This window comes from Vombatus ursinus, unplaced genomic scaffold (genome assembly GCF_900497805.2).
Source record: "Vombatus ursinus unplaced genomic scaffold, bare-nosed wombat genome assembly UNPS02014814.1, whole genome shotgun sequence".
Lineage (NCBI taxonomy): Eukaryota > Metazoa > Chordata > Mammalia > Diprotodontia > Vombatidae > Vombatus > Vombatus ursinus.
Genome location: NW_020954592.1, coordinates 16,428,927 through 16,445,586, shown reverse-complemented (window position 1 = coordinate 16,445,586; position 16,660 = coordinate 16,428,927). Strand labels below are relative to the sequence as shown.

The window sequence follows — 16,660 nt, the reverse complement described above, 5'->3', positions numbered from 1 at the left end:
CAAAAATGAAAAGGGTGAATTCACCACCAATGAAGAGTAAATCAAAATAGTAATTAGGAGCTATTTTGCCCAACTGTATGCCAATAAATTTGACAATCTTAGTGAAATGGATTAGTATTTACAAAAATATAAATTGCCCAGATTAACAGAAAAAATAAAATTCTTAAATAACCCCATTTCAGAAAAACAAATTGAAAAGGCTGCCAATGAACTCCCTAAAATAAAAATCTCTAGGACCAGATGGATTTACAAGTGAATTGTATCAAACATATAAAAAACAACTAATTCTGATACCATATAAACTATTTGAGGAAACAGGTGAAGAAAGAGTCCTACCAAATTCTTTTTATGATACAAATATGGTGCTGATACTTAAACTGAGAAGAGCCAAAACAGAGAAAGAGAATTATAGACCAATTCCCCTAAAGCAAGAAGGAACCAGCACACACCAGGGTGAGTACAGAAGCAATGGAGTCTGGACACCACTGACTGTGGCTGAAGCTGGAGGTCCTGGTTCTAGTTCCAGGCTGGAGGGGAGAACTGAAGGAAGATCTGAGGCCAGCAGTACCATCACCAATACACCAGGACTAGAGGTGATTATAAAAACTAAGCCACTACAAATAAAAAAAAAATGCACAGGCAAAGGAGAAAGAATTCAACATAGAGAGACACTATGGGGATAGAGAAGAGCTGGGTTCATCTTCAGAGGAGGATACTGAAGCAAAGAAACCCTCTACTACCCCAAAGAGTAACATCAAATGGTCACCTGCTCAAAAAGAATTCATAGAAGAACTTAAAAAAACTCTAAAAATCAAATGAGAGAGATTGAGGAAAAACTAAAAAAAAAAATCCAAGAAAAACAAGATTATAAAAATAAAGTCAAACAATTGGAGAAGGAGATCTAGAATCTTAAGGAAGAAAACAACTCCCCTAAAATCAGAATTGGGCAAGGGGAAGCCAGTGAAATTGTAAGAGATCAAGAAATAATAAAACAAAATTTAAAGAATGAAAAAATAAGAAAAACAACTGATCTGGAGAGCATATCAAGAAGAGAAAACATAAGAATAATCAGACTATCTGAACACTATGATCAAAAAAAGAATCTTGATACAATACAAGAAATATTTTTTAATTGTTCTGAAACATTGGAACAAGAGAGGAAAGTAAAAATAGAAAAAAAAAAACCACCAATCACCACCTGAAAGAAATCCTAAGAGGAAAACTCATAGGAATATTATAGTCAAATTCTGAAACCCCCAGCTCAAGGATAAAATATTATGAGCAACAGGAAAAAATAATTTAAATATGGTGGTGCCACCATTAGAATCACACAAGAGCTAGCAGTAGTGACACTAAAAGACTACAAGTCTTGGAACACTTTATATCAAAGAGCAAAAGAACTGGGGTTCTAGTAAAAATAATATACCCAGCAAAGATAAGCATAATCCTGACTGGAAAAAAAATGGACATTTAATGGACAGCCAGACTTTCAGGATTTTGTTTAAAAAAAACTGAAATTAATAGAAGATTTGACATACAAGAGCCAAGAGAAATAAGGACAGACTGTTTATCTTTTATGTATGTAAAATGTCTCAGATTGATATTAGTAATTGATTAGGTCATAAGAAAGATTGAGGTAAACTATGATATGACTTTAAAAAGTAAAACCAATTAGGAACAGCTAAAAAGAATAATTATTTTATACAAATGAGGTGTGAGAGGAAGAACCAACACAGATGAATTAGATGGGGTAGTAGAGCTGTTATTTCTGGAAACCTACTTTCATCAGGAATGGGTTTAAGAGGGAAACTACATATATATATATATATATATATATGTGTGTGTGTGTGTGTGTGTGTATGCATGTGTATATATACTTAAATGTGTGTGTATATATATGCATATATATGTGAGTATATAAGTCTTCTAAATTCAGAAAGGAATAAATCACTAATGGGATAGGGAGGGGGAGAGGATAAGGGAGGAATCTCTAAGGGGAGGGGGAGGGAATAGGTTAAAGGAGGGGGAGTATAGAAGGGTGCTGAGATTCATGGGAAGATGAGGACAAGGGGGGATATTTGGGAGGATAAGGGAAGAGTCTTTAGAGTTGAAGGAAAGGGAGCAGGTCAAAGGGGCCTACAGAAGAGTGCTCAGATTAATACGAATGGGAGGATAAGGGAGGGATCATTGGAGGTGGAGTAGATTAAGTAATAGGAGGGCAAGGTAGCCAGTAGAAGTAAAGTAGAGGAGTCAGGAGGGATAGGAAATAAGAGATATGCACAAACATAAAAACAAAGATCAGAAGTAGAATTTGTTAGGGAAAGTATATGTCTAAATATGTATGTATGTATGTGTATACATGTATATGTGTATCTATATATCTATATTTTATATAAATATATCCATACTCAATTGTAGCCTTGGGAGGGGGAAGGAAAGGGGGGAAAAGGAACAAGGTGTACAGCAGAGAACAAAAGAAAGCTGACAAGGAAGCAAAGAAAAGATGGATAGCTCTCCACACAATGCATAGTACTTATTTATAGGCTTTCTTGATATGGAAATTTATTGCTATATATTTTGAATCCTCTCTTAGGTTGTGCTGTGCACATGACATGCTTTTTTTTCTTTTCTTATTTTGTATTTAATTTCAATATTTAAATTTATAGTATGTTTATTTTTCTTTTCTTATAGTGTAATTTTCAGTAATTGAAAAAGAATGTAAAAAAAAGAACTGATAGAATCTGAATACATATCAAAGCATATTGGGTTTTTTTTCTTGTTTTGTTTGGTATGTATTTTCTTTCACAACAACACTAATATGAAAATATGTTTTGAGTGACTGCACTTGTATAATCTTTATCAAATTGGTTACCTTCTCAATAAGGAGGGAGGGAAAGGAGGAGGGGAGAGAATCTGGAACTCAAGATTATAAATAACTAAGGTTAAAAATTGTTTTTACATGTAATTGAAAGAAAATAAAATTTTAAAACTTTTTTAAAAGAAATGTTTTTCCTTATGTAAATGCCTTTATTTTCACCTGTTTTCCAATAAGTCATGTTGGAGTTGCTATAATTAAGCACAATATTTTCTCATCTTTATCTTTTCACATGCATTGGTATTGATTTTTATCTTCACTTGAAGCAGTCAATAGCTGACATGACTCCCATATCAATAACCAGTAATTTCTTGTGTCAAAGTAAATTTCATTTGGGGGCAGGGGACGGGTAATTCTATTCAGTGCCTATCACATCCAGTACCTTTCAATTGTCTTTTTGATAAAAGTATTCATGCTATACAAACAGATGGCTTCTTAATAGGCCATAATTACTTGACCTCTTTCATTTTTTGATTGTAGAATGAATTTTCTATCATATTTTTCAGCAATAACTCCTACATCCACCTTTATGTTCAGGTAATGGAGTAGCAAGATAAAGTTTTCTTAGTTTGGAGGACTGTCAAGCCCATCACAGAATTTCTACACTTTTTCATGTTCAGTTACAAATATTAGCATATAAACTGCAATTATCTTCATGAGAGTCTATTTTCTACACATAACCTGAGTACTTAAAGTGAAGTGCCAAAATGCTCTATGTTCCCTCTTCTCCTCTGAGTATTAGATAAAAACAGCTCCATCAAATCTTTCAATTTCCTCTCCCTGGGGAAACTGCAAGCCATCTTACACTTATCTATAGTTCCTATTTCTCTCTCAGTTTCACTTGTAGCAAGAATTTCAATTTAAATATGGTTCATCATATTTATTGGAAATTGCACAAAGACAGTACTTTTGGAGTACCAACAACTAAATTAACATTAGTAGATGGTCTAGGAATGATATGCTTTTTAGCACCCTCTACCTCTTTCTCTACCACTGTCGATGACAGCAGTGTAAGTACTGAGTAAGTAGTGTAACATAATCAATCAATCTTTGTTTAATGTGACTATTCTGTGCTAGGTGCTAGTCAAAAGTGAAACAGCTTCTGCCCTCAAAAGGCTTACATTCTTTCAGGGTAGACTACATGTGTATATATAGTATATAATTATAGAAATATGATGATAGAGGTACTAATATTTGGGAGGAGTAGGAATGGCTTTATGAAGAATAAAAAATGACTTTATATAAAACAAGAGTTCTTAATGTGGAGTCCATGAACTTGATTTTTTAATGTTTTGATAATTGTACTTCAATATAATTGGTTTCCTTTATATTTGTTTTATGCACCTAAAAACTTTATTCTGAGAAGAAATTTAGGCTACCCAACACCAAATAAAGGAGTTTGTATTTGGTCCAAAAAGGCATTAGAATGTAATTTGAGACCTTTCCATCTTGATTCAATCTACCAAAGTTTGTCTTAAAGTCAAGTCAACGAACATTTATTAAGTGCCTACTATATGCCAGGAGAGGCAGCTAGGTGGTACAGTGAACACAGAGCTAGGCCTGGAGTCAGGAAGACCTGGGTTCAAATTCAGCCTCAGATATTTATTAGCTGTGTGGCCCTGGATGTGTCACTTAACCCTGTTTGCCTTAATTCACTGGAAAAGGAAATGGCAAACCACTGTAGTATTTTTGCCAAGAAAGTCCCAAATGAAGTCAGAGATGCCTGAAACAACTGAACAAACATGTGCCAAAAAATGTGCCAAGGACTTCAAATCACTTCCTAATCATACTAAGGCATTACAGTAGGAATTTGTAAAGGTAAGGGCATGTGATTCGGTATTTGAAGAGGACCTGTCTGCCCAATTTAATATCCTATGAATATTTCTCCCTTTTAACCTATCCCCTCAGCTAATTTTAAGTATACTACTAAGTAGGATGCCTTTTAATAATAGCTAGGGCAAAATTTGAATTAGTAATAAGACATGACTAGTTTGATAGCCCTTGTTCCATTTTAAGTGTTTGTAAACATGTATGATAATTGAAATAGTCTAAACTAAAGTAAAATGTTTGTTTTCTTACAGTGCGCTTCCCAGGAATCAAAACTTACATTGATCCAGATACATATGAAGATCCATCCCTAGCTGTGCATGAATTTGCAAAGGAAATAGATCCTTCAAGGATTCGCATTGAGAGAGTTATTGGGGCAGGTAAAATTTATCTACATTTTCATAAATCACTTTATGCTTATATTTCTGTTATATTATACAGTGTGTCCCAAAAGTCTTAGTGCATTTTAGGCTACTAAAGCTTTAAAAAAATAACTAAGACTTTTGAGGATCTTTGCATTATCCCATAATCTTTATTATATTTTAAATTATATTTATACTTGCCATTGGTTTATCGGCATAACATGCTCTAAATGATAGCTATTTAAGTAACTGAAACAAAGACAGAAGAATGGAGACTGAAACTGATCAATTTATATCCATACTAGATTAAGGAAAAATAGTAAACAATTTATCGAATTTATTCAGAATCTATACAACTAGAAAGCATTTAGTGGATTTTTTTTATTATAAATTTTCTTTTATTATAAATTCTGCATTCTTTTATTAAAGAGAAATTTTATTAAATTTTTTATTAATTTTTTTTATTAAAGAGAAATGTTACAAGTAAGGAAGCTTATTTCAGGGATTCTAAAACATGAAGAGATTGTCACTGTGTATACCAATTCAACTCAATATTATATTATATATATATGTGTGTGTGTGTATATATATACATATATATATATATACTTTCTTTCTCTATAAATACACTCTATCTTTATTCAATATTCAATTTTTTTCTATTATATCCACCTACTGTCTGAACATTAAAAAGTAATAATAGAAGAACTTTCATGTTTATTGGGTAAAATCTCAGATCCTGGGAGATGATATTGGATTATTTTCATCATTTGAATGACCTGTACATTGATTTTCTCCTCGCCATATCTTTGCTCATTTCAACATAACATATCCTAGCCACATCAGAGAGGCAGCATGGAATAATTTTCATAGTTTTTGGACAGTAGGCTTCTAAGTCTGAAAGCCTTGAGTTCAAGTTCTAACTGAAAGATAGAGGAGGCAGGTCACTTACCCCCTCAGTACTCTCTAGACACCTCTCTAAGACTGTAAGTAATACAGACGGTGATGTGTCTGATTTGCATTGGTAGAGGGAATTGCCCCATGGGGAGATCCCCATTAACAGTTAAATCACAATTCCTATTCCTATCCCTATTCTAACAACATGCTCAAAGGCCTTTTAGTTACCATGAGTAAAGTTATACAGCATATTGATACAAGCCAACTGCAAAACATTTTTCTTATTTTGTGTTCATCCATGAGACTGAATTAGATCCTGCATTGAAAAACCTAATTTATAAGTGTGAAAGTAGAGTGGATATGCTTATGGATATGCTATACAGTACATATAGCAAAGTGTGTCCTAAACAGGGGTGGTTTAATCAAAGGAAAAAAGCAAAATTCAATTCAACCAACATTTATAAAGCATTTTATAAATAGAGGAAGCTGTGCTTTCTGCCAGAGATAGAAAAAAGAAAGACAATAGTGTCTACCCTGAAGGAGTTTACAAAGCAAAGGATGAAGGGATCAGGTGTCAGGGAGAAGATACAATACATACACAAAAAAAAGTAGAGACCTACACCTAAAAAATGTTTCCTACCCTACAAAAGTTTGCAGAAGAGGAGTTCCATTCAGGTAGGGATGTCAAGGAAATCTTAATGAAGGAATTGAACCCTGAAATAGCCCTTGAAGAAAGAAAAGGATTTCAACAGGAATATTTGGGGAAAGTACATTCCAGGTTTCTGGGGCTTTAAGAAAAGCCCAGTTACATTCATTCTGCCCAGGCCTTGGGCCCTAAGTATTTGATTAAGCTCTACAGTATGAATGATTTTTAGCCCATGAATAAGTAGTAACCTTTATTCATGGACATCTTTAATGAGGATTGCCTAAATGTCTTTAGAAAGAATGATAGACAGATAGATAGACAGACAGACAGACAGACAGACAGACAGACAGACAGACAGATAGATAGATAGAGAGATAGATAGATAGATAGATAGATAGATAGATAGACAGACAGACACATAGACACACATGTGCTTACCTGGGATAATGAAACTGAGGAAAGAATGAATTACTCAGGGAACTGATAATAGTCTAGTTGGTTCAGAATATAGAATATATATAGCAGATTAGTGTGGGAAAAAAAGATTGGAAATGTAGATTGGAACCAGATCATAGGGGCTTTATAACCCAGGATAATAAAAGAAACAGGAGAACAACTAATATGATAGTTACAATAGTTTAAAGAAAAACAACTTTGAAAGACTCAAGAATTCTGATCAATGAAATGACCAATCATAACTCCAGAAGAACTTATGATGCCTACTTTACAACTCTTGTCAGAAAGAAGGACTAGAAATGTAGAATGAGACATATATTTTCAAATACAACCCATGTATAAATTTGTTTTGGTTGCCTATGCTCATTTTCCACACAGGAGGGATTTCATTTTGGTGTTAGAATAGTTAGGGGGCTACTACTGTGGGGGAACAAGGCAAAATAAAAAGAAAAGGAAGAAAAGGGCATTAATGAAATATTAAAACATATACAGAAGAAAGGGGTCAGGTAAGCAGGACAATATTGGTATTATTGTGTAAAATTTAACATATACTTTTATTTAAAAAAGTTTATTTTGAAATATAGATCCTCTTTTTCATTCTTTATACAGGAAAATGTTCATGTTTGTTGATATTTGTTAAGGTCATAACAAAAAAAGAAAAAGACAGATATTTCCTCCCCTCCCCCACAAAGAAGAAGATGAAAACCCAAGGCTAAGGATTTTTAAGTCTATCCTATGAGCAGTAGCAAGCATGTGCTAGCTTTTATGCACAGGAGTAACAATGATAAGAATGATACGTTTCAAGGACTATTTTGGCAATTGTGTGTTAGAAAAGGCATAAATTGAACAAAATAAGACTAATTAGTATGACTATCTATAATATAATAAACATATTATGAATACTACAGCCAGTTACTTGACCCCACTTTCCTGCCATAAACTCTGTAGCTCCAGGCTAAGCTCAGAATCTTCTTTTCAATTGTCATTGCCTGACAAAGGAGAAGGACACAAGCAATCAGAGAAAAGACAAGGTTCATTACAGGAACTGAACCTGAAAAGAGTCAGGGTATTGTTGCTATAAAGAAAAAAAAAAGATAGGGAGTACTGGGAGCAAGGATAGAAGAATCAACCAAAAACCTCATACTGTTTTTTGGGTCAGAAGCTTCTTTCAGGTAAAATCTCTGTATTGAGATATTTTATAATTTCCCTCCCTCTCCCTTCTCTCCTTCTTTCCATACCACTCTAAACTAATCAAGAAAGTCCTTCAATTTGTTGACTGTCCAGGATTCTAACTAAAAATTTAAAGCTTGCTGATAATGCAATGAGATAATCAGACGATCAGAGGATAAAATCAAAATAAGTATATTTAGATTTTGAGTTTTTCCTCTGCCTTTTGGGGGAGAAGTGAGAGAGAAGGGAAATATGAAGACAGGCTATAAAGGGATGTCTAGATGATGAATGTGGATCTAGGCAAAGGTAATTTGGAGAAAATTACGCAATATACTCACAATGTAGATAACAAACCTTAAAATAAATTTAAGTCCTGTAATAAAAGGCTAACCTTATACCTTATAAGACTAATCATTTATGGTACTCTGTGAACATGGTCTTAAAATCCATTGTTTTTTCTCCCCTGTAATTTGTACTGTTTGTTCTTTATAAGTTTTCTGGGAGACACTGAAAAATAGATATCACAATGTTATGGAACAGTAGCTTATCTTCATTTGTCAATATAAAGCTGAAATTTTCATAAAAATACACATTTTCATTTAAGTGAAGTGAGGAGCTATGCCACATAGGGGACTATCAAGAACATCTGTCTCTTTTGGCTTTTTACATCTAAAACTAATACACTATTGATGAATTACTGCAATAGAGAAGTTCCCAGGTAAACACAGTCAAGATTAGGGCAGAATCATTATTTTCCAAATATCTTGGGAGATTATGAGAAAGCTAGTGAGTTGATTTTGCAAATTCTCTATTAAGGATGAAAAAAATAATAAATTTGTTTCTTTTTCTTTCCTTTTTTACTGTGAACTGAGCTGTCAAGCAGGAAAAAAAAAATCAGTCATAACTACCAGAGGCAGGGATATGATACCTATCATTATTATTTTAATTAAATAATATATTTGTGGACATGGATAATTTCTGCTAGGAATAAAATCAGAGTTTGGAAGATGACCTAAGCATACAGTCCCCACTTTTGCTACCAGATATTTACATAAGATGATTACTTGTATTCTGGAATGTATCAGTAATTCAATTTGGCCAAAGGTCTTTCGATCTTAGATATTTAGTGTTATGAGGAACTCAGAGGTAAACCAGCCAAACACATACTTCACAAGATTCCTCTCTCCCAAATCCCTAGCAAGTGATAATCCAGTGGTTTAAAAGTCTACCACAAAAAAGAATTCCTTTCTTCCTGAGGTGACCCTATCCACTTGATGATAGTCCTAATAGTTATGGAGCTGTTTCCTTAAAATCAAGCTTAAATTTATCTCTTCTCAGTTTCTGCCTATAGCTCCTAATTCTATTCTCAAGGACAAGTGTAAGTCTAATCATTCTTCAATATGAAAAGTCCAGAAGACTTCAGCAAGATATCCCTTCCCTCTGACACTTACTAGCTATGTAACCACGTGCAAGTGATTTAACTTTTCTGAATCTCTGTTTCCTCATCCATCACCAGTGATACTAGAAGTACACAGTGCTAGTATTCAGAGGAACTCAGGGTACTCATTTATCACTGCTCTGTAACCAGATAGACAGTAATATATATGGCTCATTACAAGCATAACTTGTCTTCTCAATGAGGGAAGCAGGCTCCCCAGTTCTCATCTTCATTGGTTTATCACCTACATGCACACCCTGGCTGCCCCAGGGACAACCCTATTTTTAGTTCTAGTCCAAGGTTTCCCTCAAAAAAAGGGAAAGTATAAAAAAAAGCTAACCGGTACACAAATATGAATTATGTATGGAAAAGATCTTCTTTTCACACAGAGAAAATTGAATTCTAAGCACAAAAGAATCAGAATGAGTTATAGAATGATTGGTATAGAATTCTGTAATTTATCAGTACTCACACAATTGGTTGGGAGGATAATCTGGAGTACAGATATGTGATAGAGGCAACTAGGAGGCACAATGGTCAGAAAACTGGTCCTGGAGACAGAAGCACTCGAGTTCAAATCCATCCTTAGACACTAACTAGCTGTGTAAACTTGGGCAAGTCATTTTGTCAGCCTCAGTTTCTTCATTTGTAAAGTAGACATAATAATAGCACCTACCTCCTAGTGTTATTGGGAAAATTAAATGAGATAACATTTGTAAAGGATTTATTATCATTATCATCATCATCAACATTATTATTATTATTGTTATTGTTATTATTACTATATTCCCTCCACTTGTATAGAACGACATCTCACATGTGACACATAATCTTAGAAAGTTACCTAGGTTATTAAGAGGCTAAGTGACTTGCCATAGTCCTGCATCTAATATGTACCAAGACTGGACTTGAACCCATCTTCCTGATTCCAACATCAACCATCTATTCACTTAAACATGCTTTCACTGACAAAATGAAGGTTATTATTATGATAAAATTACATATTTGATAGTTCTAAGGGAGAGGTGCTCAGAGGTCTCATGTAGTAAATTCTATATCCCTCTCCAAAAGTAATCCTAGCTTTGGGAAAATGTCTTTGCTAAAGCGAAGTCAGTACTCTGACAAAATAGGTATCAGATATGGAGCATGACAATTTACTGTTCTATAATTCCATTCATCATTCCTGTGACTCCTCAGTTCCTTTCCTCAGCAACAAATTCTTGCGAAATATTTTCTACTATGAGAATATAAGTTCCCTGGGGGCAGAGACTGTCTCATTTGAGAGGCAGGATATCTCCAGTGTCTCTCATATAATGTGCTCTTAATATTTTTTTCATTCATCCATATATTCATCTAGAGATGTAATAATAAAATCATAAAGGTAGCTGATGACTACACTAAGAGCTACATTAAATATTTTCAATAAATTTCAATAAACATTTATTAAGCACATATTATGTGCCAAGAGTTGTGATAAGGGATAGGAATACAAATAAGAAAAAGAAAGGTAATCCCTACCTCAAAGGAGTTTACAATCTAAAAAGGGAAGGAAACACACAAAAGGAAGCTGGAAGGGGGCAGGAGTGGATCATGGTGTTTTATGGCGTGAAAACCTGGCAAAGCTGCTGATGGAAAATTGAGAATTACTTACAAACTTCTGAGCCCCCTATGAAGGAAGACTATAGGTGGATTTTGTTGTTCTACCTTACAGCCAAGAAGTTGTTCAGTATCAAAAACTGAGTTAATCTGCTTGTTGATGAGATTTTAGGTGATCACCTTATCCTGGAGGAGGCATGATGTTCCATGTAGGGAAAACCAAGCAAAGCTGTTGATGGAAAATGGAGAGAAATATTAACTTGTTTTCACCATAGAATTATGTCTGGAAAGGTCATTCAGAGATCATCCTCTCTTTGGCAGTCCTGAATCTATACTGTGATAAAATAGAGTTGTGTATAATAGCATTTTTAAAGGAAATTATTTTGGAAACAATTTAATGTCTCTCAGCACATAGAACATTTCTTTTATCTAACCTTTCATTTTGACCTGTCCTCAAAGGAAATGAGTAATTCAATTCCATTAAATACTAATTTATTAAGCACCTACACTGTGCTAAGCACTGGAGATACAAATGAAATATCTTACCCTTCACACATTATCTATTCATCTTCACAAACCTTCTATTATATTCCCTAAGAAATTTATTTTGTCCAGGCTTGGTAATAATATTATGTTATCATTTTTGCCCAATTATTGATATGGTCTGACAAATTCAGCTTTTAATTTTAGAATTGTTACTTGTGAAGGGAAGTGTGTGTGTGTGTGTGTGTGTGCGTGCGTAAACTTAAAAAAAAGTAGCATCTAGGAACACTTGATGAGAAGATAATGCTGCTCTTCACAGCATTGATTAAAATAAAAACTTGGTATATATGTCTTTCTGGTTAAAGCCTCCATTACAAGACATTTTTAATGAAGAATACCTCCATCTGGATTCTCACTTTAGTTGCCCTCTGGACATTTTCTAGCTTCACTTTTAAGGGATACAAAAAAATGCAAGTCATATGCCAGAATTCACAGCTCATTTCTTAAAAACCTGATAACCTCTACTCATGTGCTTTACATGGTTATGGCTAATTTATCTTTATGATATTTAATGAGATTGTCTTATCTGAGATAGATTTTATTTATATGATTTATCTTGAGAATGAAGTAAAATTCATTTCCTTTTCTCCAGAGTTAGTGTGTATTCCACTCTCTCATATTTCTACTTTCACTAAGCTACTAATGATTTATTGACTAAGTTATAAATAAGTTGTAAACTGTTTTGGTGACATTCCCACATTGATGAAGACATATTGACCTTAACAGGAGCAAGTAATCACTTACCATTGGTTCGTTGTTTTGTTTTATTTTTTGCTCATGACTTCACTGGTATAGAGAATTCTGGTTAGGAAACTGCTTCTTCCAACGGAGTTTGACAACTCTTCTCTGCAACTTCTGGTCTTAGAGTACGTGGGGCACTAAGGGGTTATATGACTTGCCTAAGGCACACATACATTGTGTGTCAGAAATAGGACTTGAGCTCAAACCTTTCTTACTACAAACCTGGCTTTCTATCTACTATGCATCTGACAAATCAATGCCCCCTCTATTATTAGAACTAAAGCAAAATGTATTTTCATTTAGCAAACATAGCCTAATTTAATCAGCCCAACCCTAAGTGTTAAGCTACCTTCATTTTGACACATAACTTATTTTATCTTATTCAAGGTACATTTTTCTGTTCATTTTATCTTCTCACTTTAATATATAAATATATTGGAATCATTCTTTTATAGCTTAGGCCCTAGTATTCAGTCCCCAACATAGAAATTAGCACCAAAATTAAAACTTAAGAAGAAAAGTTAAAATATGCAAAAAGGACAACCATTTAATACAGCAGATTGACACAAAGCAGATTCATTACTCTGAAATGAGAATGTACTTGATTGGTTAGACGAAATAAAATGAAATTGCTATTGTGTAGTACTGTAGGCACCAAAACAATTCCAATACACCAACTACAATGAAAATGTTGTAGAAAATTGCTATTTTCTACTCTTGTTTTCTGTGAGGGTTAATCCTCAGCAAAGTAAAAAAATGTAATTTTTGTATGTTTCACCATGCTTATAAATTAAACTGGATTACTTCTAAGAGAAAACAAGTACTTGGTTTATGAGCTGTGAAAAGTACTAGTTTCATATACACTCATATGGGTCCTTATCTAAGGGAAAAATTTCTAAAATTTTACCCTCACTAGAATCCTTCTTGCTCCAAGTATACTCCATTCTGGTTAGACAAGTATTAAGAGAGGTGCAAATTCCATGGGGACTTAGATGAAGAAAAGCATACTTCTCTGGGGCTTCACTAAAGATATATTATTTGAACTGGGCCATGAAACATTCTACTGACCTCCTAAAAGACAGAAGCGGATGCATTGAAAGAAAAACATTTTTGACCAATGCAGAAATTCATTTTTCTTGACTATGCATGTTTGTTAGAATGGTTTTGTGGGTTTCCCCCACTACCACCATGAGAGAGTTGAGAGGGAGAGAAAATCCTTGTTAACTGGAAAAAATTAAAATAGAAGTGGTTTTCTTTTTCTCTAAAGAAAGGTGGATAGGATTTTGACATCAAGTGCTTTTCCATAATAATATTCATTCTTGCTGTAAATCTCTTTAAGTTTATAAACACTTGCTCAACTTTAATAAGCCTGCATTTAATGACACTGCATCACTTTATTCTTTGTAAAAACAAGAGATGTATGAAGAATAGATTAGGAGCTTGGTGAAAGGTGGGAGCTTTGCCTCGTGGAAAGTCTGCCGACATGATATGATGCTAGATCTCTAGATGTACCTCATTAGGACAGAACACCAAAATTTAAAAAGATGGGCGGGCTAGGGATAGAAAGGGGTGACTATATGCCAGAAAGTACAGTGGGAGCTATTGTCCAGCTTCATTATAACAGACCAGAAAGTACCCAAATGGGATAGAACCAAAAAGGACATTGATTTTTGATGGTAAAAGAGAATTTGAAGAAAGAAGTGATACAAACATGAGCTTAAATTCAGAAAACTGGATGGTTGAATCCCAAGTGAAGATAACATAATACTTCCTTTATTAATAATATAGTAAAGGGTACTGCCTAAGAGTAATAAACAAATCATTTTTACCTCCTTAAAAGTAAAAAGCCAACTCTAACTAGACCAATAAATTTATACTAGGAAGCCTAATCCCCATCAGATCTCACTCAGATAGCTACCTCTATCTTTTGGGTCAAACATGAGGCCACTATAAGTTCACTTTTTGATTCTCAACACTTAAGTCATTAAATGACCAATTTCTCTTACTATGTATCCTCCTAGGAAATGGTGTTTAGAGCAATTTTTCTTTTTATAACTCCAAATCTTTCCAATGAGTTCTACATACAATTCACTTTACAGGATGTAATAGAAATATTATGCCTGACTGTTCTTCATGTATGGCTATTTTTTTTATTAAGTTCCTACTATGTGTCAGACAATGAGGTAAAAAGATGTAGATTAATAGATAAAGATAAATAGATATAATAGATAGGTACAAAGGAAGGAAAGAAGGAAGGAAGGAAGGAACAAAGGAATGAAGGAAGGAGAGGAAATAGATTTAAATAGGGACTGGGCCTATGATTTCACTGGTGCAGGTAACTTCTCAGTGGAGGGAACTTCTCAGTGAAGAAACTCCCTCTACTGATACAGATCAGCATCTTCTCTACAGCTTCTAATCTTAAAAACCTGCTTATAAGAGGACAGAAATTAAGTGACTTGCCTAGGGTGATCTAATCCATGTCTGTTGAGAGTTGCTGGCTTCAAAGTCATCTTTCTATCTACTCAGCATTAATAGCTGAAGAAACTAGGAAAGGTTTCACTGAGGCAGATGAGTTGGACTAGAACTTCTAAGAGCCATGGAATTGAGGTGGGAGTACGTTCTAGGTGTATAGTATATAGCCAGTGTAAGAACACAGAAGTAGGAGATAGAATGTTTTTTGTGAAGAACAGCAAGAAGACCAGTTTGACTGGACCCTGAAGGAAAGGTAGGCTGAAGCCAGGATGTGAAGGGCATTAAAATGGCAAACAGAAGATGATGTATTTGTAGAGATAATAAGAAAACACCAGGGTTTCTCTATTTTCTCAACTATACAATCTCACAACAGGACTTGACACAAACAGACCTACACTTTAGGAAAATTGCTTTGGCAGCTGCATGGAGCTTTAAACTTGAGACAGGGAGAGGAATTAAGACGCTCTTCGCAATAGTCCAAGTGAGAAGTGAGGGAGGCCTTGAACTAGAGTCATAATCATGTGTGCAAGTATAGAGAAGATGATCGTAGAAAATGTTAAAAAGGTAGAATCAACAAAACTTGGTACCTAATTAACAGCTAAGTAATTAGGGCAGCTAAGTGGTACAGCAGATACTGGGACTGGAGTAAGGAGGACCTGAGTTCAAATCTAGCCTCTGACAGTTATCAGCTCTGTCACCCTGGGCAAATCATTTAACCTCTATTAGCCGCAGTTTCCTCGTTTATAAAATGGAGATAAAAATAGCACCTACTTCCTAGGGTTGTTGTAAGGATCAAATGATATAATAATTGTAAGCACCTAGTATGGTGCCTGGTACATAGTAAGTGCTATATAAATATTACTTATTATTATTAATTTAATGTTATGTGAGGAAGAGGAAGGCAATAAACTTCAGCTAGATAACCTTCTAACTTATAAGGTATTTACTGGATTAATAAGCTATTCTATTCAAAGAGTTTTGTTTAAAGATCATAGTATCATTTTTATTTTGTTGAAAATAAAATGGAGGCTAGAGAATATACCGACTTTATTTTCATCTTTACATTTTTAGTATAGAGGATTTTTGTAACCTTTAATTAGGATCTTTCCATGTGATGCAGTCAACAAAATAAATTGTACTATTTAACTTTCAGTATTTTTCCTAAATTTTTTGCTGCTTTATTCCATTTCACTGAAGAAGACTCCCTAACAAGTGACTCACGGTTTCTATTTATTCCATTAATATGAACCCTGTTACTACAGGACCAACTTTCCTCTCATTTATGATTATCAGTAACATAAAACCCAAAGGGACAACTTGACCTTCCATTGGTAATCAAAGAAATCATTTAAACTCTTCTTTTGCTCAATTTATAAAGTCTTGTCTCCCAGAAAAACATAATTTGCCTTTTATATTATCTGAAAATTCTGCCATTTATTAATCAGAATGTTCAAAATGCTGATGCTCTCTGTTCTTATTATTAATTGCTTCTTCATAGCTCAGTCTTCTATTAATCTACTGTTTTTATTAACTGTAAGATAGTGTCCCTCCATACATTAGACTTTAAAATAAAGTATTCCTGAATTTGGAAAATAAGTTGCATCAAGTTTGTAATTGTCAGCCATTTTTCTAACCAT

The 16,660-nt window shown here is 34.1% G+C and overlaps 1 protein-coding gene across 1 annotated transcript in view; it reads left to right on the top strand.

Moving 5' to 3' along the window:
- The window catches only part of EPHA6 (EPH receptor A6), a 1,252,883-nt gene that overhangs the window by 951,123 nt on the left and 285,100 nt on the right, over nt 1-16,660 (top strand). Inside the window, 1 exon segment of the mRNA XM_027835345.1 lies at nt 4,957-5,082. Coding sequence (XP_027691146.1) covers nt 4,957-5,082 — 126 coding nt within the window.